This window comes from Cotesia glomerata, linkage group LG1 (assembly GCF_020080835.1).
Source record: "Cotesia glomerata isolate CgM1 linkage group LG1, MPM_Cglom_v2.3, whole genome shotgun sequence".
Taxonomy (NCBI): Eukaryota; Metazoa; Arthropoda; class Insecta; order Hymenoptera; family Braconidae; genus Cotesia; species Cotesia glomerata.
The window spans coordinates 30,513,168-30,540,169 of record NC_058158.1 but is presented as its reverse complement, the minus strand read 5'-3'; the positions used below and the strand labels follow the sequence as shown (position 1 = coordinate 30,540,169).

General features: G+C 29.2%; 1 protein-coding gene across 6 annotated transcripts in view; it reads left to right on the top strand.

The window, feature by feature from the left end:
• The window catches only part of LOC123275439 (nephrin), a 221,775-nt gene extending 207,876 nt beyond the window's left edge, over nucleotides 1–13,899 (top strand). For 3 of the 6 annotated variants that reach the window (XM_044743575.1, XM_044743578.1, XM_044743574.1), the window contains 8 exons: nucleotides 1,837–1,981; nucleotides 3,540–3,670; nucleotides 3,837–3,996; nucleotides 7,449–7,748; nucleotides 7,965–8,264; nucleotides 10,298–10,579; nucleotides 11,441–11,604; nucleotides 12,558–13,899. In XM_044743575.1, the coding sequence (XP_044599510.1) occupies nucleotides 1,837–1,981; nucleotides 3,540–3,670; nucleotides 3,837–3,996; nucleotides 7,449–7,748; nucleotides 7,965–8,264; nucleotides 10,298–10,579; nucleotides 11,441–11,604; nucleotides 12,558–12,959 (1,884 nt within the window). In that variant the 3' untranslated portion in view covers nucleotides 12,960–13,899. The remainder of the gene's footprint in view (nucleotides 1–1,836; nucleotides 1,982–3,539; nucleotides 3,671–3,836; nucleotides 3,997–7,448; nucleotides 7,749–7,964; nucleotides 8,265–10,297; nucleotides 10,580–11,440; nucleotides 11,605–12,557) is intronic. The other 3 variants (XM_044743577.1, XM_044743576.1, XM_044743579.1) reach the window with 3 other exon arrangements.
• Nucleotides 13,900–27,002: the final 13,103 nt, after the last annotated feature.

Sequence of the window (27,002 nt, the reverse complement as noted above, 5' to 3'; positions counted from 1 at the left end):
ATTCATAACAACAATACGTCCCAATATCCTCCTGTACGTTGTATAGGTAAATACCGACATATAGGCAGAAAGCTTGTTTTTCTCAAAATTTATTATTATTTTTTTATTTAATCTCTGTTTTTTATTTGTACTATTAATTTATGAAAGAGTTTATTTATAATTCTAATTTAAATTATTTTTATCAGAACCGATTTTTAATTTTTTCAAATTTATTTTTCTGTCGCCGATTATTAATTTTGATTGTCGCCTTCAAAGTTGAATTGATTTATTTTCTGAAAAAATTTTTACTTGATTTTATCTAACAGCTTGAGTTATTATGCGATTTTCACACTGCTTAGAAAAGTTTATAGACTAAATGTGACAGGTGACGAGGGTTGTTGAGGTTGAAAAGCTTAATAAATCCAATAACAAAATATCCACTGGGATGTACGTATATATAAGTCGATAATAATTATTACAATAGAGTTAAGCGTCACAATTTAAAAAAAGATAACTGCAAATTATTAATTATCGCAGGTATTGGATATAATAGCAGTGTCAAGTATTTAAAATAAAATAAAATGATAAATAATGAGCAAATTAATATGAAATGAAATGACATGTAAATTAATCCAACTATAAAAATAACTATTTTAGTTAGTTTAAGTAGTTAGAATTCATAGAAGTTTAAAGATATAATTACATATACTTTCGAAATAAATTTTTGGATGAATCAACGATAATTAAGGAATGTTTAAAACTAAATATAGAAATTAATACTGGATAGATATTTCAATAATTTTTTTATTAGATAGCCATTAAAATTTATAAAAAAATGGGTATAAATAAATTGTAATTTTACGAAAATCTAATATGTCAATCAAGAGAATGACATTACATCGTTCGAACTTATCAAATTTTAAAAGCTGTAAAAGCAATCAGATTATATGTAGAATTTAAATTAAACGTGAAATTTAATGAATAAAATAGTGGTTTAAATAAATCATACCAATAAATCGAATCAGTAAAGTAGATTCGTGCTTCTATTTAAAGGGACAATTTTTAATTTACAGGAAACGAATATTTCCTTTATTTATTTTATATTTATAAAAAAAATGAAAAATTATAACTGTAAAAATAAAGAAGTTATAAACGTTAGATCGAAATAAACGATTGTATTGAGTAAACACTTCCATTACATTAATAAAGTTTAAAATATGAACAAGGTTAAATGAAATTATTTAATTCTGTAACAGTTATTAAACATTTATGTTTCAATTAATTGAGGACGGAATGAGCGTTCAAATTTGCATGAATTAATGGTTATGAAGTAGACTAATTTAACAAGAAATTAAATAATTAATTCCATATAAATTAAAGAGGACAGAATTGTTACAATAAAATTTACATCGTTTCATTTTCATATTTTAAAAAATAAAAATTTAAAAAAAGTTCCAGTCATAACTAATTAAATAGGACACATACTTATCAACTGTTAAATAGCTCAAATACTATTTAAATAGAATGTTGCTCATTTGTTTAAATTCTTACTAAAATGATAGTAAAAAAAATATAAACATAAATTATGTAATAACGTGACCGATAATTACGATCACTTTTCATTGAAGGAATGTTCATTAAATATGCTGTTAAGAGATTTGATGGTTTATCTGTATAAATAGATATTTAATTATAAAATTCGCCAATCTTTGAATGGTATAAATTAAAAATATATTTATTCAATATTCGTGCTGGTACAGTTTTAGTATCAGCTTGTGCATTTTTGATACACACTTTTAATCATGTATGTATAACATTTATGAATAATTTCTGTAAAAAAAATCATTTATATTTCAGGTATCAGAAAATGGAAATATGACAACTTCAACTTTATCATTTCAACCGACACGGGATGATCACGATAAAAGTATAACATGTAGAGCTGAAAATCCAAAAGTCGAGGGTGGCTTCGAAGAGGACACTTGGAAACTAAATGTATTTTGTGAGTATACCCACCTATATATATATATCGTAAATCCATATATATTGTACAGAGTGATGTGATTGATAAAATAAAAATGAAAGAGTAAAATTCATTTGTAAAGTGATTAAAAGAGCGATTGTCGGAATATTTGAACTTGTTTCATATAGTTGCTACTATGAGTGTATCCCCGAATGTCAAAATGTAGAGTAAAAAAATTCCATAACATTTTTTTGTATATCTATGAATGTATATATATATATATATATATATATATATATATATATATATATATATATATATATATTATATATACGTAAAAATGTCATGACTATTGAAAACGTTGAATAGTATATACTATGTAGTATAGAGAGCGAGAAAGTTTCTCATTCCCGCGTTGGCCATTGAAAGAGATAACGTGGATAACAACGAGAATGTAATCGAAATAACGAGATGTCAACGGGAAAATGGAACTAGCCGGAGATCTGGATTTATTCGGTCAAACGCATGGTACTAGAAACCCCCCGGTATATATTTACTCACTCGCTTGCTCGCTTCCTCGCTCGCTCACTCATTCGCATTACACACGTGCGCGTCGGAATAAGAGTGAAAACGGTATTTCAAAGTGATGCTCCAGCGTTTATGAATGTGGATCCATACATAAAGGAACTAAATAAAAATTCACTGTTATATTTCATTCAAATTCCATTTTTCCAGCACTGATGATTGAGATCAAATTTTTCATCACATGGAGATAATTAATCCCCATAAATGGAGGTTATTACAAAGAACGCTCGTAGAAAAAACAATAAAGCAGGGATCGACTTGCCCCAAGGCTATTTCGTGAAATTTATGTTTTGCTTTTTTTTTTTTTTTTTTTTTTTGTAATCAATATTACTATTTTTCATTTTTAGTTTTATCATCACTACAATAGAAGGCTAACGATCGAAATTGAATTGATAGTTCATAACGGTTTTTAACTTTTCATTGGTAACTAATTAAAGTGGATTTTTTTTTAATTTAAAACTGAAAACGGATATCCTTATTTAATTGGTTTTTAAAAAAATTTATATTAGAATTATTTTATGAAAAAAAAAAAAATTATTTTTTTCTTTTGTAAGCTTGATATATTTTTTTGGTTCGTTAAAAATCATAGTGTAACTTTTGAACATTAAAAAATTGTTAAAAGGATTTATGAAATTTTCTTGACAAATAACAAAATTAAACTGGTCAATAATTTTTTTTTTTCTCACTTTATAAAACATGAGGCGCAATCAAATATATCAACTATATATAAATCGAACAAATTTATTCTTGACTTACAACATAATTTTTATATAGATATTAATAAGTATCATAGTATACTATTTCTTGAAATAATAAAAAAATAACCAAGATCTTGGATTATGTTCTGATGTGTATGATCGCTCATAACGATATTATTATTTCCTGTCACATGTTGATGTATAACATAATATAGAACTTGATCCTGAATCATATATTGTGTTAAAAAATTTTATTTGATGTTAAAAAAAAACTTTTGAGGCACAATATAAACAAAAATTTATTTTATTTGCAGTCATACCGATAATTCGACTAGAGCTGGGTTCTAAAATGAATCCCGACGACATCGAAGAGGGCGATGACGTATATTTTGAATGCAAAGTACGAGCTAATCCAGAAGCCTACAAAGTCGTGTGGAAACACAATGTATGTAACACCAATGTCAGCTATTTGTTTTTTTATTCAATCATTAAATTTTTCTCACCACATAATTCGATTAACCCCTGTATACACATATGTTATGTATAATGAATCACTAATCAATTTTGTGATAAAAAAAAAAATAAAATCTCATGTTGTTATTTTATTTCAGGGAGTGGAGATTCATAATAATGCTAAAAAAGGTGTTATCGTACAACATTATAGCTTGGCGCTAAGAAAAGTAAATCGTTTTCAAGCGGGTAATTACAAGTGTGTCGCTTCAAACGTCGAGGGTGATGGCTACAGCGATACCGTCGAGCTTAAAATAATGTGTAAGTACACGTCTTTTTCTCTTGTTTATCACAATCAACTATTATATAAAATATATCTATATTTTTACCCAGCAACAATATTTTCCATCTACTCAATTTGTAACGAACAATTTAGAAAATTGCACGTCATAAAGCGTCAAACGATTATATTTGAAATTTTAAAGTCAAAGTTCATAAAAAATTAATAACTTTCAAGCGTATTTTTACAGAAATATTAATTTTTTATTGCACAATAATAAAGGAATAAATTGTTAAGCTTTGTTACGAAATTTTAAAGAGATTTTATCTCAAATAATTTAAAAATAATATTTATGATACAATAGTTGAAGTGAAATATGACTTAATTGAGCCATAAATAAATAATAAACTCGAGTAATTCAATTGCATTAAATCAATGATTAATTATAAAGAGATATTAATTCGAGTAAATACTCTATTAATTAATACTTAATATTGAACAATAACTTTATAACATTACGAAACACTTGAAAACTAAATAACCGATTAATTTAACGATTGATTGATTATAATTATCATTACTATACGTTTATTGTAAATGTTTGTGTATCATTACTACGATACACTGTAAAGTGTTTGAAAAATAAGTGCGGAATGGATGATTTTTGATTAATATTATCCCACCTGAGTGGAATTCACTCCCAATTTTTTACAGTGTAACTTAGCTTAATTAAACTGTTATTTTGACACTCAATTAAAATGAATACAAATGTTATTCTAAAAAATAATATTTCCAGAGTTAATTTCAATTATTTAAACAACTACAATACAAATATTCCTTCTTTTTTTCTGAAATTAATATCCCAGTCATAAATATAAATCATTTACCAAGTCTTATGATTAATACCAGACAATATGTTTACTAATGCATTACAGAGCTCGTAATGAAACTAAAATAAAATAAATTATTATGCTCCGTAAATTGAAAGTTGTGTAAAAACTGCAATATATCATAATGTTATGAAAGTAAAAAAAAAAAAATAGTCATAGTGACATGACTAAACTGAGCAGACAAATTATTCCGTGCCAACGAACTTTTCCTGTCCGGCGAAACTATTCGAACGCGGAAATAATGGTCATCGATCTTGTGGGAAATAACGGAAACACACGACTGCATTGGTTGGGTGGTTGGCTTTAGACCACCTTCACCTCCGCCTCTTTTATTCACCGCTTACTTTTCAAATCCTCATACCCAACCCTACCACCCTAGCTTTCCCTTACTATCCCCCATACTAATACTAAAACTGCAAATAAAATACATACGATACCACTGTGCTAAAAAAGCACTCGTTTCAGTTCTATAAGTCTGTTCAACAGTAGTTTTAATAAATGTACTATCCGTAAACCCTGTTTTCACTTGTTAAGTTTACGAGCTCCGCCTCCACTCACCTAGACTAAAAGTTACTCTTTCCTAGTTAATTTTATCAGATCCTATCCCACGTACACATTAAAGCTACTTTCCAACACTTCGTACAAGCCCATCACTTCACGTATGTGGTGATATTTATAAGTATATATAGGTATACACTATAAAGGCTAATGACGCCGCTAGTGGTGGTCCCGAAATGAGCTGCCGTATAGATGCCTAAAATTAGTCCTTTGTTAAAGCTGATCAAGGCTCTTCTATCCGCATCTCATTCTCTACTACTTCACTGTCCTCATACCATCCAGTAATTCGATCCACTGAATACGTTGTCACAGTCTCTACTCATCCTGTAACTGTGTTGTCCCGATATCATTCGCTCTCATCCCTCACCACGGTCTTTTATTTTACAAATGACCCGCGTACCACCACGAGTAAATACAAGCTATCGATATATGCTTATTATAAATGTGGGTGTATGTATATTTATCGATATATCTACAGGTGTAAATGGACTCTCATCAATATTGCTACGCAGAATCCCAGTTGCTTTGCGCTATTGATATTTCAGTGCGAGGAATGTAAATTAGTATACCACCGTGTACATTACTAAATTAACGTGCATTTCGTTTACCTGTGGCTATCATTAATACCTTTGAAATTAATTCTTTTAATGATTATTTATAGCGCATACATTTCAATTCGTATATCGAGAGAATTGCTGCAAAAATTATTTAAATTTTACATTATCTTGAATTAAATATACTGATGTCAATTATGTATATTGGCATTACGTGTTGCATCGATAAATGATAAATAATCTATTTCTATTCCAACTTTTATATGAGAAAAGTTTTTTTTCATTAGTAGAGCATTAAATTATTGTTAAATCTAAAATAGTTCGTTCTACTGTACTAAAATGTACAATTTTATTAAATGAATGCAGGTATACGATTATTATGTAGGGTAATTTATAGAAAAATTTTTAAGACTCAAAAGTGCACGCCTCACGGGCTCATTTTAATACAAATAAAAAAATTAAAAAATAAAATTTGCCCTTTAGAATTTCACAATAAGTGCAATATGAGTATTATAAAGGCATTTAAAGTTAAAAAATTGCTTGACTTCGATTAGTTGAAAATAAAACACTACCTCAACTGCTCGGCGGGCTAAAAAAAACCGAATATTTAATATGTAGGGTAGAAGTACCGGTTTTGGTCATTTTAAGATCATTTTTGGCCACTTGACATTTTCGTTAATTTGTAAAAAATTTAACTATTCAAGTAGAATTTTTATAGAATTTATGAATTAGTAACTTTATACAAATTGAATTCATAACGTCTTGCGCTTATAGAAATATTTATACAATAATTTGAAATTAAAGTGGCCAAAAAAGGTACACTGGCCACAAACGGTACTTCTACCCTAGGTCGATACTCAGCTAAAAATTTAGTTAAATCTCTTGTCAAAATAACCGAAACGTAAATGTAATCACAAAGTATGAAAAAATATGCTACAAAATATCTACTCTGTTACTCAGTATCTGTAACAAAATTCGCAAGTAATTGAGTTAACTGGACTATAAGTAATTCTAAGTAAAGTATAAACTGATTTACTAATTTCAAACTTTACATTTAAAAAACAAAAGAAATCTGAATTTCAGTAATATGACACAGAAGACTTGAAATATGACCCTAGTAGAAATGAGTGACATTTTATTAATTTTAATTTAATCGTCCTGGTTCAATTTTTAGTGTTTTTTATCCCGGGTATAGTAGTAAATTAATTAAAGGGAAAATGTATTGATAAGTCCGCGAATTTAATTAACAAACAGAATTTTTTCAATTTTTTCATCTAAATATGGCTAGAGCACTACTAATACAATTAAATTTTTTCGAACTCAATATCAAGTATATTTATCAAAATTTGCTCATTAAATTAAACACAAATATAACGCTAATAAAAGCCGTGAGTGTATGTCAGGAAAAATAACGTGTAAAAAAAAGTAATTTATTTATTTGATTTGTTTTGAGAAATTAAATTTAACTTTTATCTTTATTTTTGTGTGTAGATAAACCAATCTGCATACCAGATCAGAAACGAATCTACGGTGTGGCACGACTCGAAGAGGCGAAGGTTGCCTGCCGAGTGGAAGCTTACCCGCCACCAAACAACTTTCGTTGGGCATTCAACAACACCGAGGAAATGGTAGATGTGCCGCAGGCACGTTACAGGAATTCAACCCGTCATACACAGAGTGTGCTCACATACAAGCCCGTCACTGAAATGGACTATGGTACGGTGTTGTGTTGGGCAAGCAATACAGCGGGCCAGCAGATGAACGCCTGCATATTTCACATCATACCGGCAGGTATTGTACTACATAAACATCCATACACATATCCACCGATGAATGCATCACATACATCAGCGCTTGCACTTTAGCTTAAAAAATCCCCGCGATTCCATCACCGGTAGACGTTTAAGTACTTCAGCTGTCTGATGAATTTATTCCATTTTTATTATTATTATTATTATTATCAATGTATTTGATCTCAATACAAGAAAATTTTTAAACTTTCCTCAGGTAAACCGGAAGCGCCGTACAACTGCACTTTGACGAATCAAACAACAGACTCGTTATCTGTAGAGTGTTCTGCGGGTTTCGACGGTGGCCAGCCTCAGAATTTTCTTCTGGAGGTCTATGATCAACATACGGGTATGCTCCAAGCCAACATTACTAGTCGGGAGAACGCATCCTTCACTGTTCTAAACTTAGAACCGGACAAGGTGCTTATGATGAAGCTATATGCCTACAACTCTAAAGGCCGAAGTGAAGCCATTAAACTCGAAGGGTTTACTTTAAAAATCGCTGAAAAGCAGACTGGTAAGCCTCACTTATCTTTCTCAATAGGATATTCTCTATCAGAATTAATACGAAAAAGCTAATTTTCGATACCAAAGTTCTTTACAATTTTGCCGCGAATAGAATTGTTTTTACACGAATTGAATGCTCTCTTCCGTTCGGATACGTAAATCATAAAAAATGAACCAACTAAAGACTGCATTGCACTGAAAAAAAAGTTTTCTGCTTGACACCATCAAAACTGTATTATAACGAGTGTATCGTTACGGGTACAATCCGTAGAGCTACGAGTAGCAGTCTGGATAGCAACCATCACGATCCGTTCAGGTGCCATTCACGATACTATTGCTACCGCTAGTATACAGTTTTTCTAACCTCACTATCCTCTAGATAGCAACTTGTGGCAAATAAAATTCAAATTTCGTTTTTTTTTATTCATTATAATTAAACGACGAAGTATTAGAAGGCTACTTGAGATACCAAATTCTTCAAGCTCAAAATGAGTCTATAAAAAGAAATAATAATAATAATAATAATAATAATAATAACGTAGATCATGGATTTATTCTCACGTTACCGAGATTTGAAACGACAAAATTTTATTTAGCTTATTTTAATGATTTTTTTTTTCATTTCTATAACATGAAACCGATTTTTGAAAGTTATAGAATTATTCTCCATTAAATTATCTGTAAAATGGTATACGAATTATGTTAGTTTATGAAATAATAAACGTATTATACTAAAAATAGTTGCAGGAAGAAAGCGAAACAAATGTTTCGATCGTAAAGCACTCTAATTAAATAATAATAATGATTCGCATTGAAATTTTCGTCAAATCTTATTAAGCTTTAAAAATCATAAAATTATTTAAAATTCTATATAACAGTTACAGAAATTCACCCTCATAAATATTCCAGATAGTTAAAATAGAGAACTAAATTTTCCAAGCTCACGAACCTTCAACTACCGCTCTGACCCAATTTCTTATTAATTTAATTATGAGCTTATTAACAAAACTAATTACGAATTACTCAATTTTAGTTATCCCGGTCTCAAAACATAATTCTATCATATTCTGTAACTTGAGCTCTGTGTTCTCCATTCTCTTTAATTAAAATAATAAATTTATCTATCTATATTTTTATGTATATACATCGTGATTCCTTCAACAATCAGTATGCTCTTCGTTAGAGCACCGGAACAGAACATTACTCAATTTCTGGATTAATCTAGTTTCCGGAATTTCTCAATCTCTTGCTGAGTGCATTCTTCGGCTTCCACATCACTGTATACTTTACCAACATACCCCACTTCGACACTACACACGTGATATTTACATGAATAAATATTAAAAGTAATTATTATTTTAATTTATTTAAAAACTTGCTCATATATATCTACCCCATTCGAGTATAGAGAAAAATAATGCACATGGATTTACATATTCATTTACTTAGTTGTGTTAATAATGACAATAATAATAGAAGTAAAAAATAATAAATTTAAAAAATCGAATAAAACTTGACCTTTATTAATCTTATAATTTCTTTATTTTCCTTTCATTATTATTGTCATTATTTTAAACTACAACTCATATCTTAGAACAAAAAAATAAGTGGAGCTATTACTCGAGACACGACTTCGAACGAACGTTAAATAACTTCATCCATCAGGATGGCATCTTAGTGTACTTGTGCCGCGATTAAAAATTAATCTGCACTCCAGGCTCATGACGACAAAAGCTTTAATATCTTGTACGTTATAGAGTTTTCCGAGGCAAGCGTCCGAGACACGAAAAAGTAAAAATACGGGTCATAAGAACTAAAGGATAGGATAAAAGTCCTGCCTGCAGTATAAGTATAGATCACCTAAGGCTTTTTTAAGCTTTTACGAGTAAGACGACAGTATTATATTATATTATATTATATAGACAAACACTCTTACTTAATTTTTTATAAGTAATCAAACCGTTAGTACACAAGTAACACAAAGTATATACTTGGAACAATTTTTGAATAATTCAAAATAAATATTTCATTTAACCTTTTAAGATGATCCTGTTTACACGAGGGGTAATTGCACGAGAGTAGTGCGCGTTTTGTCCTCAGGTACCCAGGTGCCGTTCGAGATAACACCGCTACTTGGAGTACTTATTGGGCTTGTAGCGGCGCTGCTGATCATCACAATTGTCATTCTGGGTGCATTGAAAGTTCGCAGTGACAGGCGAGCTCACAGACCTGGTGATTTACCGCTGAAAAAGGCGACCGCGCCCAGCTCGGAAGATTTGTACGACACTGATGATCGGAATCCAGACGTTGTTCCAACGAATAAAGGTATAGAAAATTATATTGTTAATGTTTTTTTATTAGATAGGGAAGACTTGAAAACTTTTAAATCATAGTTACAAAATATTTAATTTAAAAATTTTTCATTTTTCATTTAAAATAAAATAAATAATGATTATTTTGAGAAATGTATTAATTAAACTTTGTTGATTATTAATCTTTTTCAAAATATATTCATGAAATATTTGAATTATCAATTATTTGAAAAATTAATAATCTAAAAAATTTTATTACAACAATTTTTGAGAAATTAATTAATCTTTACATTCATCAAAAAATAAAAATTTTTTTTAAATTAAATTGAAAGATTTTCCCTAAAATTGATAATTAAATCAAAAATGAAATATAAAAAAAAAGTTTTGTTACTACCCGGAGTTAGATATTGATATTGCATTTAATTGAATTAAAAACTTTGAAATTAACTAGCTATTTTTAGTGCTTTGTGCAACACAATAGACTATTAAATATTAAAGTCACGTAAGCTGAACATCTTAAATAATTACCCATCTATGTAGGTATATATAGATGAGCTTGAAGCATGCTTTTGTATACCAAACTTCGAGACTGTAATCCAATAAAATTGATTTTATCGTAAATTTTATGGAAAGAACAATATTAATGAAGATTTAGAATATCAGAATTTGACCTAAATAAGCAGGACTTGAAGTCGGCTCCATTACCGTAATTTAATATTGATAAGCACTAACAAATAATAAGCAATCATTCCCGTGCTAGTCTTCCCTATGTACTTACATTGAATATACTTTATTCCGGAATTAAATTTAACGCAACAGCGTATCATATAATATTTTTTTTTGTTATTTTTTCCCTGCTATTGTTAATTGGAAGATTCAGATTACCAATTAACTGGCTCAACAGCTGGTACTCCATTAGCTGCTCAACCAACTCCCGATGAAATTTCTACCACTTCACTGCCTATACAACAGAGGAATCATCTTCAGACTCTTAATACTTATTCGCATAACGATTATACCAATTATCCCACTTTGCCGGTAAGTTTAAATTCTTGTATAAGTATTATTATTATTATTTTTATTATTTTTATTAGCATCTAACAATCCCTATTAACATTTACGATTCAATTTAATTGCACTTTAGCTGATTATATTACCGTCAGTTTGAGCTTATATTTAATAATGGAAAAAGGAATGTGAAATATAAACATACTTATATAATTGAATTATTTAACAAAGCTCTTGATAATTCATTATTCATTACATTGAGCACTTTGACAATTTGATGTGTCATTAATTTTATACACATTCAATGAATATTTTATACTTTCACTCATGTATTATTCTATTATTCATTCGTCGACATTTATCACCGGAAAAGCTTTTTTAATTAAAATACCTAGTTTTCGTTTTACATTGTGTATTTTTCACTTTTTTAAGTAACAAATTTAGAATAATAAAATTTGACCCTTGCTTAAACAATCAAAATAACTTTATTCTTGTTACAGCCAATCTTTGCTCAGGGTAACTTTAGCTTATTTGGAGCACTTTAAACTTATCTTGTAAAGTGGTTTTAGGGCGATCACAGCTCCACCTATTTTTGGCTAATACAATGAAAAATTGTGATATCAAATTTATTATACAATAATAATAATTATTGTCTTAAATTTTCATGAGTAGATTCGTTCTAAACCATCGCTTATTTCTTCAAAAGTTTATTAAAAATCAAATAATTTGAAATAACTATTTTTTTTATTTTTTATCATTATGAATAAAATTTTTTTTTTCGAAATCTTTTATTTGTGATAAGCTTTGAAAAATAAAATCATTAAGTATAAAACAAATAAAAACACAAAGATGAATTTCTAAATAGAAAAGTAAAATTTATCATTACAAATTTAATATTCTATCATGTCAATTCCCTCTTTCCATTAGACCACGTTAATATCTTCAATTTAATCAACTTGATTATTTTTATAACTTTGTTATAGCTAACAGGGGAAGTTACTTATGCCGAATTGTGTCTAGCCCGACCAACGACCCTGTCAACAACGGTGGAATCAAAACTCACGTGTTTGAGCGGCAGCCTGTCGGGCATCGGCGGATTCGGTGGGAGTAACGGCGGCAGCGGAGTCGGGAGCGGCGGAGGAGTGCTAGTCGGGGGTAAACCTTACATAAAAGAAGCCACCGTATACGCGTGTATAGACCACAATGCGCGACCCCCGAAAATAGACCAAATTTGTCAGCCAAACAAAATAAATCAAATCAGCAGTCCTCTGCTGCAAGATTCCAACAGTAGTATCGCGACAATAGGCACCAAGCAGCACCATCATCCCCGTGAAGTCGTTACCGTACGCACACCACTGATTTCTACTCAAGAGAGCTGCGTATAGGGGCGCGAATCCGACGCGCTCGACATAAACGAGTATTACGTCTAATCGTAGCGACGTCGATGTAATTATTATATTATGATTTGATTTTTAAAGTTTTATTTCTCGTTTCGTAGGGTATGAATTGATAAAATTGCTTGGTTTTGTAAATCGATAATAAAAAAAGTATGTGAATAAATAAATATAATGGACGAACATACAATAATTCAATTTAGAATGACGACGAAATAGAACTTGTATGTTATATTTACAATGCTTTGTTCAGCAATCACATATCGATCGGTAATATACCAAGTATTTCTTTATAAACACATCAGTACCATTGATTTAACATTTCTCAGTACAGACGCAAAGCTATTTTTATTAATATTATTTTTTTTATTTTGTCTGTTATTTTATTCGGGATTTGTGCTTTATTTTTTTACAATTATTAGATTACGATAAATTTAAAACGAAACAATAAAATTATTCTAAAGTTTTGTTACGACACAAATAATAAATATAAATTCAAAATAAAGACTTTGTCATGACAGGTAAGATGAGACTGCTTTTATGAATGCGTTCTATAGTATAATAACCATACAATAATTTAATAAAATTAAAACTAAATAACGAAAATAACTAATTAATTAATTAATTAATAATAATAACTATAATATAGACGATAATAATAGAATAATGATGAAGTGTAAATACTAACAAAGCAGTTTTATAATAAATGCTGCAGGTAAATGCGACCGGATCGCATTTGTAAATTCATTTGTAAATACTGACAGTTTAAATAAATTGATAACGTTATTTGACACTTTCAAAAGACTAATCTCGCTTAGTAATTAATGAGTTAATTAAATTGACTTACAAATTATAATGATAATGAAATTACTATACTGAGAAAGATTAAATTAGAAAGATAAAGCTCATTTTAAATTTAGTGAATTAAATAATAATATAAATTTAATTGAATGACAAATGGGATGTCGGAATTTTTAAATTCTGGATAAAAAATTACATTAGGAGTTTTAAGATAAAATAATTATAATAATAATTGACGGTTTTAATAAGCTGTCACTTTGACTGTAATATAGTTTTTATGTACAGTAACGATATTTTTTCAGAGTATAATTCATTAAGATTTATTAACTAAGAAAGAGATTATTAAGTAGATAGAATATTACGTTAATAATTATTGATAAAAAATAATTAACAACTGAGAGAATGTTAAAATATTAAAAAAATAATAATTACTATTGTTATTAATACAATAACAACAATAATATTGATACATGATAACAATAAATTAATTGATAGTTCTAACTATAAAAATGTAAACGTCTCATATAAAAAATAAAAACAAGTATGTTAAAAATATATTTAGTTATTACTTTATGATTTATTTTGTATGAATGAATAAAGTATGCATTGAATTGAAAACTTGTTATCATATTAAACTAACTAAAAAAACTTTTTTCTAATACTCAATAAACAATATTTTTTTTACATTTAAAAGTTAATTTTGTACATCGATATTTTGTATTGTCAGTCAAAATACTTTGTATCATAATTAAATAAAAAATATTAAAGTGAATTTTCGGCAGTACTGTCGAATCTGTTGTATTCGGTTAACAAAAAAGGGTTGACACAATTTGAAAGGCATTGAAGCACGCGCATTGCGTATATTAACGACAACGGGTTTCCAGCCTCACGCATACACACAACTAAATTCTATTCTCTTATTTAAAAATCTCTCTTTACTCGAGTACTCGACTCTCGAGTTTGATTTTCAGATTCATTGAATATTGCCAGCGCGTATCGCTCCTCTACGCGTCAATTGAAATACTCTTCACAACTTGCTACGCACGTTTACCTAACCCAAATTCATCATCCTGCCTACTATACTATATAATATATAATATATATCCTAAATTTCATTTCATTCAAGCCCTATTTTACAAAATATACTGTTCTGTTTGTTGTCATTTTGTCCTCTGATATTTATTATTACTACCCATTGTCTTACAACTACACTCGCTTTATCAGCCTCGCACTGAATAAAAAGTTAAGTTGAAATCAAATCTGTTAACAACGAACAAGTGTGAATGGAAATAAATTTTTTTTTTCTTTTATATTGTATCAATTTAAATATGTGACTTTAAGTGATCAGTTTTTTTTTTAAGTTTTATCGACTAAATAAAAGTATACTTTTATTGGCCTCAAAAATGACAACGTGACCAGGTTCATGCGGTAAAAAAATATTTGAAGGGTGTGTCTAACCCTTGTCATGAGCCCTCGTGTATAAAAAATACAAAATAACTATATATATGTATAAAGTACAAGGAGCGAGCTGTCAACTTTATTTATCACAAGATAATATACTTTCTTAGCTTGTAGATTGAGTTTTAGCCTCAAGACTGATTCTTCACGCAAACTTTTTCATACAAAATAAAATCCAATAGTCTTTTTATCGTTAAATTAAATGCCAATTCAAATAATTTTTTATTCTTTTAAAAACTATTTTTTTAAAAGCAACATCTGAAGATGAGCACCTTGTCTTTGTACTCCCTCAGTAAACGCGCACTTTCAGAGAAACTGGACAAAAATATTTTATTTGTGTACAAATTTCTATTTGTGTGTACGGTATGAGTGTGTGTACACTGCACATTGTTAAACAAACTGTGTAACGAAAAAAAAATTCACAAAGGAATTCGTAACGTTCCTTATGGGGTTCAAAATGTCTTTGTTGTGCTTCTGCAACAACATTTAAAAGTATAGACTATGATTGTTTATAAATTTTTGAATTCGTGTAAAAGGTAAATAAAAATAAATAACATAATATTGTCACCTAAATTATCTGTCAACTGAGATTGAATTTAGGTCATACATTTATGGAGACTCTTTGAACATTTGATTATGATGGTTGATGATATTGATGTATAATATATATTGTATAAAAAGGGCGATAGTTGTTGGAATAATTAAAATTGCGTGGATGGAAAATTGTAGGTGTTTAAATTTTGGTATTTAGCGCTGAGTGTTGATAGGTAAAACATATTAAATGACCATAATATGTACGTATATTAACATTAATGATATTAATAATATAATTATGTATATATCGATGTGTATATATTTAAAAGGTAAAATAATGTGTATGCAGATAAATCGAGTGAGTTAATTAAGCAGGTTAATTATTTGAAAATATTGTACGTATAATACAGCGTAATTCAAATGAACGTGTTAATATGAGAAAAATAAAAATTTTAAATCTCAAAAAATTACGTTTCTTTTCCTTAAACTTTCCTAATTTTTTAATCGACCTTTAAGCTCGCTAGTAAGTGAAAAAAGATTGGCTGAATTATTTTTGATTGAAACTTAAAGAATTCGGCAATTTATAGGATGACCAACTTTCTGATATTACAGTGAATAAGTTTCTATAGTTATAAAAAAAAAATAAACTTTACTTAAGGAGGTATGGTGAAAAATCACTTTTCTTACAATATTCCTCAATTTTTGAATACGCGTACTTCTAAGTGTTCTCTATACGAATAAATTTTTTTTAATAGTCCTTGCGGTGTTAATTTTCGAAATATTAGAAATTAAAAATCGTACATTTAACATGTATTCCCTATCCTGACCGTAGTTAGAGCGAACATTTTATTGAATGACAACCATACTTTTCTGAGGATTTTTTTTAAAAACTGAGAATATTTCATTGAAGTTATAACAAATATTTTTTTTTTTTTTTAAACATAAACAAGCGGTATTAATTTTTTTATAAACAATGTTCAAAGTTTGTTATTTTTAATGATTTTCAAGCGTTCTCTTATAACCTAATAAGTGAGAGATAGTGACTTGGCAACGTTGCACTGCGCGGTAAGTTCAAAATACAGTACAAGCCCAACAGATTCAAATAACTATAAAAATTTAATGGACATAGGTTAAGCCCAAATTTACTGTATAGGGAAAATAAATATGTAAAATAATAAATAGTATTAATCAAGAATATAGCTACAATATTAATATATTAAATATTTATTTATTTAAAAGTACATTTTTCAATAAATATTTTATAAAGGCATTTATTTAAAATAAGTTATTTTTAACTTTAGAAGAACATTAATACTACTAATTATTTTATTCTTCTTTAGAAACTCTTTCTTTCTTAAAATTATTTTTTTTTGGTTTCTTAACTGAGTTTTTTGGTAATTTTTTTAAAAAGTATAAGATGTTCTTTATAATATCTTTCTTTTTTGTTATTCTTACTTTGTTATTTTCTTTTTCAGTAAACAATTGCACGATAGCTTCATCACCTCCTTGTTTAAATATTTGTTTAAAAGAATCAACTGAAATATCATTCATAGCTAATTTTTTACACATATTCAACGAAATAATATCTTTCAAATCTGTTAATACTTTTAAATTATATTTTGTTTTATTTGCATCAGAGAGTTCTTGCAAATAAACTTCACATTTTTTATAACAAGTGAAAAAATTATTTTTTAAATTTAATATTTCCACTGAATTCTGTAAAGTTAGAACGTCATAAGCTGCATCATGGAATGATTGTTGTTCATAATCTGAATTTTTTAAAAAATCTTGGCTGAGACTAATTTAAATTTACCAGGACCTTTTCTATCACTCAAGACCGATCGAAATATTGCTAAAGTAAAATCTGCCATTCTTTAGCCGCGAAGTCATTATTTATTATTTGCAGTCTCCAACTATACGTAACCTCAAAATTATTTCAAAACATTAAATTTTTCTACAACACATGTCTCAAGGGGCAAACGATTCTAAGCGAGAATGCAACGTAGCCAAGTCAAAAAAAAAGACGCAGTGGGATTATTTTTCTACTTCTGCGCATGTGAGAGGAGGCGCAAAAGTGTACTGCATCTCAACTACTTCATATTGTAGTTATAATACTTTACATTGGGGCATATGGGGGGAAATTTTTCCAAAAGTTGAGAACCGTTGTAGGGTAATACCTCCTTAAGAGCAAAAATCTTAAACCTAAAAAATCATTTTGAAGAATTAGATCACTTTGAACCGAAAAATTATTGGATTATTGAATATTTATTTATTATTGAATATTATTGAATAATCAAAATTCTTGGATCAAACAAAACTTACTTAAACCAAGAACTATTTTTTAATTATAAAACTTTTCTACTTGATTCAAGATAACTCTTCGTAATGTTCTTGGTTCAACATTTTTTCTCTTGAATCAAGTAAATTTTATTTTAGTGTACAAAATAGATTTTTCACACACATAAAATCCTTGGTCAGGAAATTAATTTTATTGAGTCAAGAAAATATTAAAAAAAAAAAACGAATTTTCTCTTGGCTAAACGTAAAGTTTTGAACCAAGAAAATGTCGTCTTGCTCAAAAACAAGTTAGTTTTTCCGAAAAAAATTTCTTGGTTCAAGTAAACCTAATTTTCTGTATAGAGACCATCCTTAAACTATAGCTGGAAGATAAAAAAAAACATTGACCAAAGGTTTTCGATAGAGTTTATCAATTTAAGGTCGAATTAAACCTACAATTTATTTTTATAGGTATTCACGATCGAATGATATAAAACAGTAAAAATTTTTCCTCTCCGTGGGTCGTTAAATTCATAACCAGTCACATCTTCTAGATCGCATCATATACAACGGTCTCTTAAAAGGTCATAGAGAAACATACTAGCCACTTGAAGGAGTAATATTAATAGTGCAAATAATAGCTGACTTTTACAACAAAACTCTCTGACTATCATTATCCAGGTCGTGTGTAGAGAGTGGCAGTGGCATCGAGACTGAGAAATGTACACTCCTACCCTCGCCATAGCGTTTAATTGTGCCCTGTGCTGTTTGCACACAGATATACACTCGAAACTTTAGCAAGTACATACATTACACAGAAAACACATGCGCATGGACGTACGTAGGTTTATATTTGTCGCTTGGAGTAGAGTAAGGCTTCGGGTCGTTTTGCACTACTAACACCGAGAGGGACAAAGAGAAGTACAGAGAGCAAGGCTTGCCGAGCCCGAAACTGAAACTTAAGACACTAGACATAAGACATCAGACACTGAACTCCATGAGCTTTAGTACCAAAGCTAATATTATGTGCAGCAGTGTAGGTTGACAGACGCGATACATATTGGATTGCACAAGTGCCGACACCTTGAAACTGCTATTGAAGCTGCGACGATTGTGTTGATTGGACTGGCCCAGAGAATGAAACTCTAAGCACTTGGGCGAAATGAATAGAATTGAACCGGCGAATACTACTTGAATCGAGTTAAGGGTGTATAGAGGTATGTATAGAGGTATACTGAGAAACTATTATGCGTACTTGTAGGTCGAAGGTAAAGCTTTTTGCAGAAAATACTCTGCTAATTCTATTCGTCTTTGACAGAATTACTGATTCAAGTATTTTGTATACGGAAAGAAATGTGTCACACGAATTTTATTCCTGTGTGCGTCCCTCCCTGCGCCTAGTTTTGGCAACAGATCCACACTCGTTGTGTCTCATAATTTTACTATTTTTGTATTAATTTTATTAATTTATATACTGCATATCATTTATTATTATTTATATTTCTCTAGTAAAAAGAATAACTGGTGTCCATCAAAAGCGTGCACTAACCCAGCCTGAGGAAAAGCTGCGAGTTGCTTGGGAGGCTAAGAGTTACCTCCCAAGTCATTTTTTGTTTATTTCGTATTTTTAGTCAATTGTTGGGCGACCTGGACAAGGATAAGTGACAACTGGCCCCTCCACCGTCGGTTGGAATTTATTTTTTTGTGACAAATGTATGGCGTTCATACTATTATTATACGGTATAGAGATGGATGCTAAGACAGGATCTTAACTATTTCCACTGAAAAAAAAAAAAATTAACTTGAATCAAGACGAAAAATTCTTGAACCAAATAAAATTGACTTAAACTAAAAAATTCTTAGTTTAAGAATTTTTCTACTTGAATCAAGACGAAAAAGCTCTTCAAAACTATTTTCTTGATTGAAGTTAATTTTTTTTCTGTATCTATATAGGATCGCAGCGAGCCCTATAATAATCAATATTGTAAGGGTGTAGCTACTATAAGCTATTGATAGATGAGATAAGCACATACATTTTATAAGGAAAATAAACCTTTATGTATAATCGAGAAAATAATGGTATAATATAAAATTGATGATTGAAGTGGAGTTAGTATAATATCGAGATTCTCGATACTAATCGAAAAAATAGACCCTGATTCCTTATTCGTTTAGAATTAGGGTGCGCGCGTACAGCACGCAATTTAAATTTCTACAAACCATTAAAATTAATTTTATATTAATAATCTAAGGTTCATATTGACATTGACTCGTATACTATATTCTCACAGTGGTCAAATCAGCTATGCATACAAATTTGTAATCAATAAAAATCTTGGATACCAAACAGTATGGTGTTCTCTACCGTATTTGCATAGCGATACCCGTAAAATATCTCTAACCGCATAGGAAAACGTTGTTAATTTATTGTACAATGATAAAAAATATTTTAATAAAATATTTCTGAAGTATAAAAAATTTAAGGAATGTTTCGAACGTTCATTAAATACAATTAAATGTATATATTTTTCCGATAAAATAAAAAAAATCTACATATTGCTTTTAGATTTTTAATGAATTCTATAAAGAACGATATACTCAACAGCTGACTTGAATATTAAAATATGATAGTAGGGGAGGGGGGGGGGGCAAAATGGGGTACTTAAGAAACCGTTATGATTTTAAGAACTTAAATATGCTGATTTTTCTCGTTTTCAGTCGTAATTGAAGGAAAATAATCAAATTTCAAGTTGCCGTACACTGATAGAAGGATTCCTTAACATTTAAGAAGATTTCTTTGTATTTAAGAAATCATTTCTTAAACATCATTTCTTAGTATTTAAAAAATATTTCTTTGTATTTAAGAAATATTTCTTAAATACTAAGAAATATATATATATTTTTTAAATACTACGAAATATTTCTTAAATATTAAGAAATATTTTTTAAATACTAAAAAATGATGTTTAAGAAATGATTTCTTAAATACAAAGAAATCTTCTTAAATACTAAGAAATCTTTCTATCAGTGTAGAAAAAAAATTTTTTTTTTTTGCGGGCAAAATGGGGTACCCCCTGAGAAAGTGAAAAAAAAATTTCATTATCCGAAAATGAAATGTCGTTAAAAAAATAACATTTTCTTATCGATAAGTCTACGAAAGAACCCAGAAAGATGAAGAAATCACCCAAAAAAAGAAACATTGTTATAGTTGACGCAATATACTCCTAACAAAAATTGAGGTAGCAAAAAAAATTTTTTAATTTTGTAGTAATTTTTGACGGGTTTTACTTGAGTAAAAATAATATCAAGATAAAAAAAAAGAGTTCCCTTGAGAAGATTCTAATTTTTGAATCTCCCGGTGAAAAATTTTTTAGACATAGTTCTCACGCAATTCCAGGCAATAGCACGAAAAAAAACATTCGTAATTTTTTTGCACTCTCTTTCTTGGTTTAGGGATTCAGGAAAATTTTTTCAAGTTGAATGATCTTGTAGGCCTGAAGATCTTACTTTTTAAATTAAATATCTCACAAGCCCACCAAATGATTTTGAAGAAATTGGCGGCCTCTGACACAGTTTTCTGAGCATCGATAGTTAAATTATGACATCAAAAATTATCCGAGAGTAAATTTCGAAGTTATTTGAAAAAGACATTCTTTTAGAATAGTTAGTTTACACAGAAAGAAAGGTTCACTTGAGCCAAGAAAATATTTTTCTTCCTAATTATTTCCTTGAGTGAAAAAAAAATTTTCTTTTTGACGCAAGAAATTTCACTTATTCCAACAAAATTAACTCTCTTGTTTTAAGAAATATGTATCTTGATCCAAGAAAATTTATTTAAGTCAAGAAAATCTTCTTGTTTTGAGAAAATTCAGCCTCTTGCTCCAAAAAATTAAATATAAAGATAGAAGTAAATTTTCATTAATATTTTTATTGATTAACATATAAAATGGGAAGATCAAATAATGTTGAATCATTTTTTTCATTCAATATGTATAATTGCACGCAAAATCAATATAAAATGGGTATCAAATATTCAAGAGAAAAATTTTCTCATGGTGAGAAAATTTTTTTCTCAGCTGAAGTAAGTGGCACTGCTTCCCTAAAGTATCTAAAAATCTTGATCAAATGTAAAAATTTATTGCATCAAGTATTTATGATAATTTGAGTTAAGAAAAAATTACTTCCACCAAGAATAGAATTTCAAGAAAAATTTTTATTTCGGGCAACACAACTTCAGTCTTCCTTCAGGCACCTGAAAATTTTCTTGAGCCAAGAATTTTGTTCACCAGTCAAGAAATTTTTCTTTCCGTGTAAGATTTTTCTTCGACACATTAGAGGTTTACACTCACATACACACACACACTGACAGATATCCTCGTAGGAATATTAAGAACTAGTTCCTAGGACCTTAAAAATGTGAAGATCAGATTAGAACTTGATTTTCGAAAACTGGCATGGAACCAATGACCCCGATTTTTTTTTTTTTTTAATCATTCATTTGTAAAGCGAGAACTTAAAAATTTAGAAAAAGTAATCGTAGATGTGAAAAAAAATTTATTACGATGCACAATGACGATAAAAATTACTGTAAGAAAAGTTAGAAAAAAAAAATTTTTTTTGTTTTTTTAATTAAAAAATTTTTTTTTCTTTTAAATTGTAGGAAATAACGTTAAAATATATTTTAGGAAGCTGAAAGAGCTTTTTGGAAAAAAAAAATTTTCTTACGAAATTTTGGGGGTACCCCATTTTGCCACCTAGGGGTAGGCCCCATGTTGCCCCCCCCTCCCTCCCCTATACAATAGATATAAATTAGGTGGCTAAAAGAAAAAATTTATTTCAATTTGTAAAATACGATTGTGAAAAATAACAAAATAAACGTTAATTTAATCATCTTTTAAAACATTTTTCAGTGGTATATTTTAAAGTATCATTTAAAATAAAATGAATAAAAAAAAAACTTAAAAATTTTTTCTTTTACTTGTCGTTATACTTTACGACACTAACTTTTCCCAAAATTGACGATTAAAATGAATTAATATATTCATCTCAAATTGCAAATTTAAGTTTGTTGATTTATTTATTTATTTAAAATAAAACAATTGAGAGAACACAAATGCATAAGTAATAAACCCCGAATAAAGAGCAAAGAGTACAAAGTAAAGAGTTAAACAAGCTAACACAACGCTCTGAGAAAGTTGTGTTGCTTCTCCCAGTAGTGCGGTTTTACAAACGCGAGTTGGCGTGCAGTAGGGGCCATTCGCTCGATTACAGCTCGAAACGAGAAAACGAACAGAACATAACTCAAGGAGAATCGCCAGTCACGTACTGAAGAATCATCCACAATCCACGTTCAACACCTTCCTCAGTTATCCTTATTTGCTCCACCCTTGCACGGAATTCGTTTGATGGCTCGCTATTCAACCGCAAGCTGTATCGCGTGAAAACAGACTGATAATGAAACAACACATGACAGTAATTTGATTGTAAAAGTTGTTGGTTGTTGGCCTGAACTTGTTACTTGTTACTTGTATGAGTAAAAATAAAATATGTTGATATTTTACTTTTATTTGAGATTTTTATAGATAATTTAATGTGTTTGAAAATGAACGAGGGACACACGTATCGCGACGCTCTGAATACAAGAGAGGATGCCACCTAATTGCATAAATAATTCAAAGCAACGCAAGCACACAACCAACTTTATGTCCTGTGTATATACATGTATAAATATAGATCGGGTTGATGTCACTGTATAGCAAAATAAACTTAACATTTTTATTCTCACAATCTATTGGGCACCTAATAAACGTTTACATGTTATGCTGTAAATTATTTTAATATTTTTCCCCTATTTACTTTCAACAACAAATAACGAGATAAAATCTTTTTTGTACAGATACGGTATCACGAAAAAATTGAATAATTTAAACATTGATTTTGTCACTTTGATAATAATAATAAATAAAATTATAACTGCAAATGAAATTATTCAATGAATATTAATTGCTAATAGTCCTTGATGTACAATTTAGTCAGATAATCGATTTAATTAATTACTGTACTAATAGTTAACTATAGTTGTGATTTTATAATTTAAAAAAAGAACTAGCTACAGAATATGTATTAATAAATATAAGCCCGAATATAGTCGTAACTTTTGTCGGAAAACCAATAGACTATAAATTTCAAAGTAAAAGTTTCTGAAAATACTTGCTGACGCAAATAGATTTGACTGTAAATTTTTAATAAGCTCGATCAATTGATATTAAATACTTAAATAACGGTTAATTGTTCAATTGATATACCATGGTTTAAAATAAAATAGAATTATCAGGTCTTTTAATAGAATAAAAAGTATGATAAAAAAAATTAGGTGATGCAAGAAAGAAGCGAGCGCCATCAATCACAATCCATCATACTTGAGCGAAATTAGAGCTATAAGGATACCGTCACTCATTATGGAAGCCGTGAGTCATGAATAATTTCACACGAGAGCCGAAAGACTCATACAGATATATATGTACAAGAAAATAGCGCGGGTGAATTTTTTGTTACTTAATTTTTACACTTTTATGTTCAGTTAAACATTGGGATCTTGTTACTTTTTGTGACGTAGCGTGTTACTTTAAAGATTAAAAAAATGAATTATAAAATAGTAACGAAATATAAATAGAGCCGAATAAAAAATTGAAGTTGTCATTTTTGTTGACGAGTTATATAGGGGTTAAAAAAATATTGCGAAAAAATTCCAGTGATGAAGTTAGTTATATCGAGGAGATAAAAATATATTCTCAATTACAATGTGTGTATTTTCAACTGTAAACTGTAAACTATTGTAATGAACTTTGTTGATCCGTCGTTATAAATGAAAATTCTACCATGCGACTCAGTTTGTTAACGTACCTATTTATTGACTTATTTCACTTACTTCACTACTGTGCTAGGTTATGAATTAAGTGATCGACATAAGTCTATAGTCAGCCGTTAAATTTTTCTCATTTATAGATTATTTAAAACTTTATTCGGTGAATAAATTTTTAGAGATTAATAGTTTACTCAAATTTTTTCCAATTATTAATCTATAGTAAATTAAAAAATTACTGAATTCTGCAAATAATTAATGCAAGTGTATAACCAAAATATTAAAAAAAATGTAATCTGTGAACTATTCTGAAACACGATTGAATTTTTAAAATTCTCAGAGACAGAATTATTTTTTACGTATGGTTTTCTATTATTAAAAGAATAAAATTGAATTTATGTCCATTGTTATTAATGAGATATGAAAATAAAACTAAGTTTAATCTTCGTTGCATTTTTTTTTATTAACTAACCTTTGAATTAAAAATCAGTAAAAAAGTTTTAATTAGCTCAGATATTTTTAGTAATCAATTATTGTATTAACTTGATAATCTTATATAAATTTAAGTATTATTGAGGTGACTTACCAACGTCAGAAAATTCAACAATTTTAGAGAAACCAAGTTGTTGGTCCTTTTTCAACCTAATCTTCAGAATGACCTGAAAACAAATAATTAAAATTTTTAGTTATTTATAAGAATAAATACTTCTGCAAGCACGGACATTTCCTCCTATTTCTAAACTTTGCAAATTAATAATTAAATATACGATGTGAAATTATTCATCACGCAAATATTTAGCTACTTAACTCATTCACCGCCTAAGTGCTGTAACTTTACACTGAAGCATATAACATTAAGTTACGCAGTACATTATAAATACAGTGTACATTGTAAAGCAAATGAGAACCCGCGGGAACTTTAAATATATTATGTTAAATGTTATTATTATTATTATAATTTTTGTTTTTTTTTATATAATAGAGACGAAATTTCGTCAAATCTTTGACTAATTTAAAATTAATTATTTGAACTGTTACTAACACGTTTGACGTTTAAACTAAAATAATGAACGACAGGAACAAGAACTTAAAAATTATTTATCAGGATTTATGACAATAACGTCCAGGTTGTAACTATATATAAATATAACTCGAGCGGATGTCTTGTTCACAGCAGCTCTAAGCTCGATAAAATCGAGGCTGAAGTGTAGAATATTGTGTCGTCGTCGTGAACCTGCGGTTTTGTCGCTGGTTATCTGATGATGCGACCAAAAACGTTGTGAGCGACGTAACCCAGGGTATGAGGTCGGGAAATGAGGTACGGAGTAGATGGAATGAAAATTTATATATGTGGTATGTCGTGTAAGAAGTTTTGGTAGAGAAGGATTGCCTGTGTTCTGCGGAGAAGCTGGTAGATTTATCGCACCCTCTAACGTTCAAATCCGCGAGGAAATTACGGTTAAGCTATCTATATCAGGGATGAAATTATTCCCTTTATCGAGGAGATAAAAAAGTAAACTTGGACTAAGATATTTGTCAGTCGAAATATCTTATTCGTGAATTATATTTATTTTATTTTATTTTAAATTCACTTGGAATAGACAATCACAATAAATGGTGCGGAAAATTCGTGAATAATTTAAAAATAAATAGGAGTTTTAGGATTCTGAGTGGTGATTTAAAGTAAAGAAAAATAAAATCTAAAGTTCAAAATGGATAAAAAAAAATGTACCGATGACAATAAATATGTATAGAGAGATAGAGGTGAGCAAAGGCAAGTCTGATGTACGTACAAGTGCACAAGCTAGGTTTTACGTGTATTTTTATATTTATATTTATATATTTATATAGGTATACTTATATATGTATTTGTATGTGCGTGTAAAGGTATTATACAGCGCAGTGAGTAGTGAGAGAAGTACTTTGGTGTGCCACTGTCGTCTCTCAGCAAAGATAAATAAGGCAACACCGCATACGTTTTACATCTATTACCCGCACAGTGAGCAGTACGGTGGTACTCTTTGTTGTGCAAAAGATGCCTCCCGGAAAAATAAAACCAAGAATAAGAAGAACGGGTGGAAAGGAGAACGATGAGAAACTGA